The sequence below is a fragment of the Pollicipes pollicipes genome, unplaced genomic scaffold (genome assembly GCF_011947565.3).
Source record: "Pollicipes pollicipes isolate AB1234 unplaced genomic scaffold, Ppol_2.1 Scaffold_6686;HRSCAF=7923_pilon_pilon_pilon, whole genome shotgun sequence".
In the NCBI taxonomy this organism is placed as follows: Eukaryota; Metazoa; Arthropoda; class Thecostraca; order Pollicipedomorpha; family Pollicipedidae; genus Pollicipes; species Pollicipes pollicipes.
Window position 1 is genome coordinate 12,682,544 of NW_023596921.1, and position 9,547 is coordinate 12,692,090.

General features: G+C 54.7%; 1 protein-coding gene across 1 annotated transcript; it reads right to left on the reverse strand.

Moving 5' to 3' along the window:
* Positions 1-49: 49 nt before the first annotated feature.
* On the reverse strand, positions 50-9,053 carry LOC119107610 (proline-rich protein 12). The gene is made up of 10 exons (XM_037231111.1): positions 8,928-9,053; positions 8,392-8,558; positions 7,791-7,961; positions 7,114-7,251; positions 5,742-5,860; positions 5,119-5,243; positions 4,010-4,107; positions 2,281-2,511; positions 1,814-1,945; positions 50-606 (listed from the first exon to the last, which is right to left on the reverse strand). Exons 4-10 carry the CDS (start codon positions 7,228-7,230, stop codon positions 493-495), a joined length of 936 nt encoding a protein of 311 aa, XP_037087006.1. The 5' UTR covers positions 7,231-7,251; positions 7,791-7,961; positions 8,392-8,558; positions 8,928-9,053; the 3' UTR covers positions 50-492.
* Between the last annotated feature and the right edge of the window lie 494 nt (positions 9,054-9,547).

The following is a 9,547-nucleotide window of genomic DNA, read 5'->3' on the forward strand; positions in this document are numbered from 1 at the left end:
TGACCAACGCTGTCAGCGAGCCCGAAGTCGCCCACTATAAAACAAAACATAACTTGCAATAATATATCGTCAGGATCACGACCGACACAATAGGGACGTAAGACCACAAGCTCTCAGCACAAAAGCGAACGGCAAGCGTTCCGATGCACGCGATGATGGCCAGTCATGCACGATCACCAGTCTTGAGCGGGCGGGCAGTTGACCATCACGGTGCAAACCTGCCCTGAGGGCACAGCGCCTCCACAATTACAAAATGGCAGTTTCCGAGCACATCGGCCCGCTGATATTTCACACACTGGACGTGGATTCAAAATCGCCCAAAAGAGCCGCAGCTGGGTGTAGTACCGGACGGCACAGCGCCAGTCTCCACCAATCAAACGCCGCCGACGCGACACACCAAGGCACGCACCCCTTGCCCGCCTGTGGGCCGACCTGAGGGGGTCTCCCGTGGGCCCTAGCCTGGACGGGAGGCAGTGATGGCAATTCCCAGGCCTAGCGGCCGGAGGAGGAAGCGCCACCCTCATTTTTTTCCTCCTCTTCCTCCTCCTTGGCGGCCGTGTAAATCTGGTCAACGTCTCCCCACACCAGCTGCACGTCACTGAACGTCTGCAATGCGAAACAATAATCACACAGATGTCCAGCCTGGTCTTTAGCCAATGTCCGTGTCTCCCAACGCTCTAAATCACCGAACGTCTGCGCAAGCGATAACTTGTCGAAACGGACGTCACCGCACGGACCACTAGTTTAGCGACAGCGTGGCGATATCGGAGCGGTAGCCTCGAAAGCAGATACCTCGTTTGACGAGGAATGCAACAACTAAAGAAAGTACTTATTGACTATTTGAGGCATGCGCCTTGCAATATGCGCTGGAGACGCCTGACCAGGCAGCAGGACCAAGAAAATAGCATGCCGTTGGGCAGGCGGCCTGCTTGAGTAGTCGAGGTCTTATGAAAAGTTAGAGGTCAAACTTGATCATGAATCACTAAGATCCCCTCTGTTAATCAATATATGTCATTGGTTGTCTTCTCGTACTCACTGGAAGGGTACCAATCAAAACGTTGCATGTGTTATATACTATAATTATGTCAGCATGTGTTATACACACAGCACATGTACCATAGGAGAGGCTTTTGACTTGGTTGGATACGTATAGTTACGCTGTCATCATTATGCTTCTTACACGAGACCCTGCTACGTCACCTGCCGTGAACTTTTGACAGAGGTCTTCTATGTAACTAGTTTTGTGCATCTAGGGGGGGGGGGGGCAAATTGGCTGGGTTGCTACTTTCACTTAATTTCACTGTTGGTTACACCAGACAAGTGCGATTTGATGAGTAATATCAGTTTTCTCTAAATCCTGAATAGCTTAGAATTTCTATTTGAAGTGGCCGACCCTGTGAGAGAAATCTCATTTGAATCCCCGCTTACCATTATGAAAATACTACATTTAATTTGCATACGTTGTTCCAATGTGTGTGTTTGTCATGTTTGCTAGTAATTTGCTCACCTCGCAATCCAAAAATAACTTCATAAATGGACTCGTCGCCCAAGAAAATCCCTCAGAAAGAGACATTAGACGACTATCTGTGTCATCCGGATCAAAATATGAAAATTCATTAGCATTCAAGAAGGCGGCAACCGACATTTTGAATTGTGAAAAATGCTCATGGTTGCACAAAGAGCAACAAGCTAATTTGGTTTATTTTATAACATAGAACATATCTTCACGAAGAACGTCTCCTGTAGGGTCACATTGCACGGTCACCACTTTTGTAACTTGACTATAGCACTCGGGGCTGGGCAATGGCGGTACCTTCGATAGCCAGGACTCCTCGGCCAGGATGTCGTTGAGAATGTGTGTCGAGTCTTCGTCGGGCGCCTCCCTGCGACGGGCGGCCACCTTCTCGCAGCAGCGCAGGTACAGATGGAACGTCTGGTGGACCACCTGACCGACCCGCCTCGTCAGTGGTGCTGAGTGCGAACGGGCCCATGGACTCCAGTGGGCAATGGGCGGTGCGCAACGCGAAGGAAGATATCGACATAAAATACCGGCGGTCTCGTCGGTGGAAACGGTGAGCAGCGCTGGAACCAATGCCGCCATAACAGGAAGATAACATGGCTAGTCGAAACTGACAGCAAGAATGCGGGCCAACGCCTTGTCACCGGTATAGCGCCATCATGCACACCCTCAATGAAGACATCTAATGCATCTTTCCCGTCCCTCCCTTCCTCTCCTCCCCCCCCCCCCCCCCCTCCACACACACACACAGCCCACTCCACCTTGTGGTAGAGGTCAGCCAGGCCCGCGCAGAAGCTGCACATGTTGTACTGGCAGCGTGTGGCGGCGGCGGCAGGCGCTTCGACCAGAGGCTGCAGGCTGGTGGGGTCGTACGGCCGGCCGTACATGTGCACCAGGCGGGCGTTGGCCATCTGGTGGCAGATGGCGCACTCGGACGGCGGCACGTTGCGCAGCAGCACCAGCTCTAGCACCGGCAGCGTGTCCAGATCCGACTGCGGGGCAGGCGAGCGTCGTCAGCGTCAGCTTCAGCTCCGGCAACAGCGGCAGGTCAAGCTCAAACTGTATGTCACGCTACCGTGTGCTAGGCAGAGTTTTACAATGTTGAGCGTCGAGCAGCGGCGGGCTTCCCTTAAGAAATCCGTTGCTTTATCAGAACACTTGAGCCTGGGCTTGAGCAAACCAGGGCTAAGGGCCTGACCCACGTCAAGCAGTTACGTCTGGCACAGAGCCAATGGCGTCAGGCGCCCAGAATGTACGCATGCGTCCGTGTTCTGGTGAGGCGCGGCGACGACCCACTACAGCTGGAGCAACGGACGCACGCAGCTGGGAGCTACAGGGCAGCCTGGTCGACCCATTCACCAGAGGCAGCGTCTTACCGCCGCAAGAGAATGCTTTTACAGATTCGAAGGGGGCGTGGACAGTTAACGAGTTAAAGAGGCGAGCGTGGCAATGTATCACAATGCGACGCATAGAAACGTCTACGTAGACAAGGTCGGATTGTGGGCTGGGTGTCTTGGGTCGTAAATGTAAAACTTTCACGGTATTATTCAGAAAAAGCGTGAAACGAGCGAATTTTGAAAGCTGGTATACCTGTTCAGTTGTCATTTGTTATGAAGGCATTTGAGATCAGACACATGCACCTGTCGCAACTTGGCATAGTGAATGCTGTTTTCTTAACAAGATGAAATCTAGCAAATAACATCAGTGTAAAAATGCGAACAAAGCTGGTCCCGATACCCACAATAGTCTATTCCAATTTAGCAGTCGGTCTGATCGCCCGCTTTTCGATTCATCCAGCCGTGGCGGGGTGGATTTCGATCGCTTTAGGCGCTCGCTACTGGCTATTGAAAGACAGCCTGCAGTTGGTCACAGCGGCTGCGCTAATGGCCACGTGACGCCGTGACGCCAGAGGACGGGCGGACGGTGGCGATCGTTGCGGCGCTGCGGCACGCCAGGTTTTCCCCTCCTACCCCCCGGCCCCCCCCCCCCCCCCCGCCCTCCAAGAACATTACGCTGTCGACGCGGCTTTCCCGGATGGTGGGGTGAGGGCTCACAACAAGTAACTTTAACAAGTTCCGCTCAGCGTCCGCGCTGATACTGGAAATCCATCCAGCTCACAAAGGGCTCGGACTACATCTTAAAAAAACAAACAACGGAGAGCGCGTTTCTTCAGGAAGGATAAAATTAGCTTACGTCAACCTCGTTCAAGCATAGCTCGACCACAGGGGAGGGAGAGGAGAAACGCCGTGAAGTCCCCAACGTCACATAATCCAAAACGACTCATTTGACCGTTGCATGGAAAAGGATGCTCTGAACGTCACCCAAAAAAGCTCCCAAAAGATTATAACCTCTCCTCCCAAATTCCTAACTGGTTAGGAGCCCATACATACTCCATCCATCTTGATAATCAACAACGGAATTCGCAAAATACATGTGCCAGCCATTCCCATCAAATTGTGAATGCCCGTGCTCATGAAAGAAAACACAAACCTGCGTTTTCTCATCCCAGGATTTCAGCTCCAATATCTTCTTTTTTCTTGCTTCGCTGATTCCTTTCACAATGTTAACATTCTTCATAAAATATTCATCTGGAAATACAAACACACAATGTGATTGTGAATTGAGGAGCATCAAGAACCGCATCACGCTTCATAAAGGCGATTGCCATCTGCCAGCCTGTCAGCTGACCAGCTGCAGTTAGCATTGGATCGAACAGGCGAAATAAATACAGTAAGCGGCTTCCCGTCTTACTTCCGGATGTCAGGTGATTATGTACTTGCCGAGATCCGACCCCAGCTATCAAGGACGACATAATAATGTTCAACAAAGGCCTGACAAACAGGAATCGGGATCGGGCGGTTTGTGAGTAATTAACAGGAACCAAAAATAATGGTCCTGCCTTTGTGAGGAGCCAACAGGAACCAGGAATCTGTATGTCGGGTAAGTTCCTCATGTGCCGGCTCGCATCCTAAGAGCACGTTCGCTTACATTAAGATCGACTATCTTATCCAGAAGCGGTCCACGATGAGCACATGGCAAAAGTCAATCATGTGAAAATACACGCAAAAAATTGCGAGAGGAAACCACTGAAATAAGGGCCGTTTTTACAAATAACGTTGGTCTTCACTTTACAACCAATTTCCAACAATTTGTGTTAGGGTCTTGCTCCATTTCATGACACAACCCAAAATGCGCCATACTGGCAAGGGAATGAGACACAAAAAGGGTACAAACAGCGCATTAAAGCAAATTACAGTCACCTTCCTCAGAAAGCAACCAAATCCGTTACCCCCAAAAGGAGTCACCAGTCAATGAAGTCCTTCAAACTTCCCAGAGTAATCCGCTGCAACATCTAGAACCCAATATCAGTCAATGGCAAGCAGCCAAGGTATGACAAATGGAGGATCCCAAGCTGATGGAGGTCAGGAAACAGTTCGATTGCAGAGGTTAGTCACAGGCGCGCAGCTAACAGCCGAACCTGACCCCTAAGCCAGACCCCAGTGTTCGTGTCTGACGACCTTGACGACACGCTTTCCGAGCCAAACGGCAGCCCCGGCCCACCGGAACAAACCAACCATGCCGTCACAGCACAGACGCACCTCCCTCTTCTGTGATCTCCAGCAGGAAGTTAGGGTCAAGCGCCTGTGAGATCAGCGTCTGTATGTAGATCTCGAAGCTCTCCAGATGCTTGCTTGTCTCTTCTATCGACAACATCTTGGACATACTGGAAGCCCCATGAATGGCATTAGTGATCAAGAGCAGACAGGTTAATCGATGACCACTTCAGTCGTCTATCAAGCAGGCTTGTCGTGGTGTCACCCGGAAAGCGCACAAGCGCTCGCGCCAACATGTCACATCATCATGTCAACTATTTTGTATCCACAAGATTGGCAAGCCAAAACAGAAACGCATGGCCTAAGATGTATGGTAATAATGTGACGCTTTGTCTGGGTCACACCCGCGTAGATACGTCGTTCGCCAGGGGCCAGAATGAAAACGCTGGCTACCAAACCAAGTGACACTCAAAAAGCCCTTTTCGCCTCCCACCAATTCCGCATCGACATCCGTAAATGGGACATCAATGCACCAATATCACGACGCGTTACAGAGTCGCGGGCGATGAGCCTAGCTAGACAGGCTTAAGGCAAGCACAGCACCGTCTAAATACGGACGGGGCTGGGTGGAGTAGCCGATAGGCGGGGACTACGGAGAGACGGCTCACTTGAAAGTGGCGCTGTGCGGGTTATCCATCAGCTCGACAATGATCTCGTTGCGCCCCATCTGGTGGTAGCGCACGGTGACCGGCCGGAACTTGTCCGCGTTCGACGACCAGCTCATGTACTGCAACGCCCCAGGGAACAAGAGCCCGTCGTCACGGTCGGGACAATGATAACGAGGGGCGGGGGGGGGGGGGGGTCCGGGACCGACAGTGTCACAGTGAGATGAGATCCGGGACCCACAGCGTCACAGTGAGAGGAAGTCCGGGACCGACAGGGTCACAGTGAGAGGAGGTCCGGGACCCACAGCGTCATAGTGAGAGGAGGTCCGGGACCGACAGCGTCACATAAAGAGGGGGTCCAGGGACCGACGACGTCACAATGAGAGGCGGTCCGGGACCCACAGCGTCATAGTGAGCGAGGTCCGGGACCGACAGCGTCACAGTGAGAGGGGTTCGGGACCGACAGCGTCACAGTGAGAGAAGTTCCGGGATCGACAGCGTCACAGTGAGAGGAGGTCCGGAGCCGACATCGTTACTGTGAAAGGAGGTCCGGGACCGACATCGTTACTGTGAGAGGAGGTTTGGGATAAACAGTGTCATAGTGAGCGAGGTCCGGGACCGACAGCGCCACAGTGAGAGAAGTTCCGGGACCGACAGCGTCACAGTGAGAGGAGGTCCGGGACCGACAGCGTCACAATGAGGGGCGGTCCGGGACCCACAGCGTCATAGTGAGAGAGGTCCGGGCCGACAGCGTCACAGTGAGAGGGGTCCGGGACCGACAGCGTCACAGTGAGAGAAGTTCCGGGACCCACAGCGTCACAGAGGGAGGGGTCCGGGACCGACAACGTCACAGTGAGAGAGGTTCCGGGACCGACAGCGTTACAGTGAGAGGAGGTCCGGGATCCACAGTGTCACAGTGAGAGGCGGTCCGGGGCCCACAGCGTCATAGTGAGAGATCCGGGGGTGACAGCGTCACAGAAAGAGGGTGTCCCGAACCGGCAGCGTCACAGGAAAATACTATGGAACGCATTGAGTCAGGTTGCATTTGACCAGGTCATCATTCACACGCGCTACACGCCAGCGCGTTTAAATTGATACTAAATACCAAAACGAACGTACTCTGTGGAGCTAGATCTCTCCATCCGGGCATGAGATCCCCCCCCCCCCCCCCCCCCCCCCCCCAACAAACTGCCGATCATCCCTGGGGCCGTTCCAGACGGGCCCTAAGTCCTTACAAACAACACTTCGTGGCCCAATACGCGTGTGCCATAGCACAGTACGTTAGACCACCAGAAAAGATAGCACACAAAGAACTGCTTCACGGAAGCCGTTGACTGTCGAACACCAATGTAGTGTTCACACGTGAGCCACCCACCGTGGCCATGTTCTTGTAGAGGCGCTGGCCCTTGCCTTTTATAGGCTCGTACTTCTGGATGAGGAACTTGCCGTCAATGCGCCAGATGGGCGGCCGGTCTAGGTTGGCGTCCTCCATGCTGATTAGGAAGTCACCAACCTGGCGGGGGCAGGGGCGTCCGCAAGACGACGCCGGTGGTAAGGCAGCCAGAAATCACAGCACGGGCGAAGGGCAGAGGTCTTCCGCACGAGGCCAGGGCTCCAGCGGACGACAAAATAATGAAACGACGAATGCCAAAGACGAGCAGCTAAAGCGATCACTAACGAGCTGAAGCGCTTGAAACGAAACCTGGGTGATGGCTCCCTGCTTCCCACGTCGCATGCTCGACTTACAATCTAACCCGCGCGACAAAAGGTTAGTGGGGCAGATAACAGAAGGCTATGAACAAGATGCAAGATGCAGCTAGAAAGAAAGATTTACAAACAAACAAAACGAAAACAAAACACACGAACTGTTACGCCTCCATGGAGCCCGGCGAGGGTTGAGCCTGAGAAATGCTCCCTGGTTTAGAGACTTCCTACCTTATGTGTTTCGATTTCACCCCAAAATGATAGGCGTGAGTGAATGTAACAACAAAAACCCACGTGACCATGTGGTCCGAGTCTGGTGTCGCTCTGGCAGCGGCACCGGGACCTCACCTTGAGACTGGAGTTGGTGCCCTGGACCGGCGCCTTGGGCGTGTGCACTGCCGCCGCCACGGCCTCGGGCAACTTGTACTTTGTAACCTGACCTCGACCCTTGTCCGAGTGGGCGGTCCGCTCCGTCGCCGGACCGGACGCCTCCTCCTCGCCCGAGCTGGCCGCGTCCTCCTGCGGACGGCCGAGCTCCGATCAGCCGCCGCACTCTGGCCGGCGCACCGCCCACCTATTCCATGCACGAGGCGTCGATTGCACACAGCTGGCGATACAGACCAAACGCGACAGGTCACGCAAACAACACATGAAAGGTTGCACTGATCATGGACAACGCCTGACACGACGACCACAACTAGCGGACCACAGAAACAACACATTGTAAAACAACCAGACATTGGTCGATTCAGCGCACATATAAAAGGGCTTCGAATATTGACTCCCAAACACCATGCAACACACAACATAGGTTGGGCATCTTTGAGCAGCAGCCCGTCACTCATCAATGTCATGCCATGCCATCAGCCATCAGAACTTTATAGCAGATCGCACACGTCCACATCGAATGACGCCTCCCAGGCCACCAGAGGAGCACGGCCCATCTCACCGGCGCAGCCTTGTTGGGCGTCCAGTCGCCGTCGGACGCGCTGTCCTCGGACGCGAGAGGGACCTCAGACGCCTGGTCCGGGTCATCTGGATCGGCCTCCAGTAGACGCCTGAAGTCGGGGGCGCGAGCGCGCGAACGGCGCGAACTGCGACGCCGTCCCTCGCCCTCTGTCATCACAGGTGACTCCGGTCAGGTTTGGCCAGATCAGGCAAGGTCAGGCTGGGTTGGGTCGAGTCAGGGGATGGTCAATTTAAGGCCGGGACGGACCCCAGAGGTGAGCATGGCGGCGACTGGGATCAGATGAACGCATCGCGCGCCGACATGCCGTCGTGGAGTACCGCATGCAGGTGCTCCAAATGTCAATGGCTTGGAAAATAAACAGCATGAATTTAAGAACGTTGGGCCGTTTGTCCCACTATCGATATTTCAGAATATCAATACCAACATGTAAAATAACACCAAGGTTTATCACTAGGATGGCAGCTGACCAATCAAACCGACCACAGAGGAGCGCACAATCCTGCCTGCAACCTCACCCTGGCTGCTGGAGCCATTGCTGGAATGGCGGGCCGCCTGGCCGCCAGGAGCGGGCTCCGACTGCGACTCGCTCTGACTCGGGCTGCTCGAGTCGGCGCGCAGCCGCGCCAGGATGCGGGAGCCGGAGCCGGTGCCGCGCCCGCCCCCGCGGGGCCGTTTGGCCTGCGGCTCCTCGTCCTCGGGGTCAGGCTGCGACGGGCGACCGTCGCCGCTGGCGCTGCCCTCCCGCTCGTGCTTCGCACCGCGGCCGCGACCACGGCCGCGACCGCGACCGCGACCGCGACCGCGACCCCGGCCGCGGCCTCGGCCTCGTCCGTGAGTGGGGGAGGGTTCGGGGGAGGGTTCGGGGGCAGGGGAAGAGGGCGCACCGTGCTCGCCCAACAGCAAGCCGTTGCTGCCTGGGTCTGGCTCAGGCGCCTCCGTCAGTGCCTTCTTCTTGTCCAGAGAACGCTGCACAAAGGCACGGAATACCGATTCAAAGGTGGGCTTCGTCTCGCTTTCGTGCATCGTCAGGCCTGCAGAAGGGACTGCCGTTACATCACCGCACTATGACTAGACGAAGTCTGACTTCTCTCTGACCTCGATAATGCGCCCTGACATTAAATGGCTGGTGATGAAT

What these genes read in the sequence shown, in the direction of transcription:
- LOC119107610 (XM_037231111.1), bottom strand. Translation starts at nt 7,230, where the DNA reads ATGGAGGACGCCAACCTAGACCGGCCGCCCATCTGGCGCATTGACGGC. An exon ending in CCGCACAGCGCCACTTTCAA is followed by an intron (nt 5,244 to 5,741) that starts GTGAGCCGTCTC and finishes TGGGGCTTCCAG; the next exon opens with TATGTCCAAGATGTTGTCGA. An exon ending in AGGAGTCCTGGCTATCGAAG is followed by an intron (nt 607 to 1,813) that starts GTACCGCCATTG and finishes TTCGCATTGCAG; the next exon opens with ACGTTCAGTGACGTGCAGCT.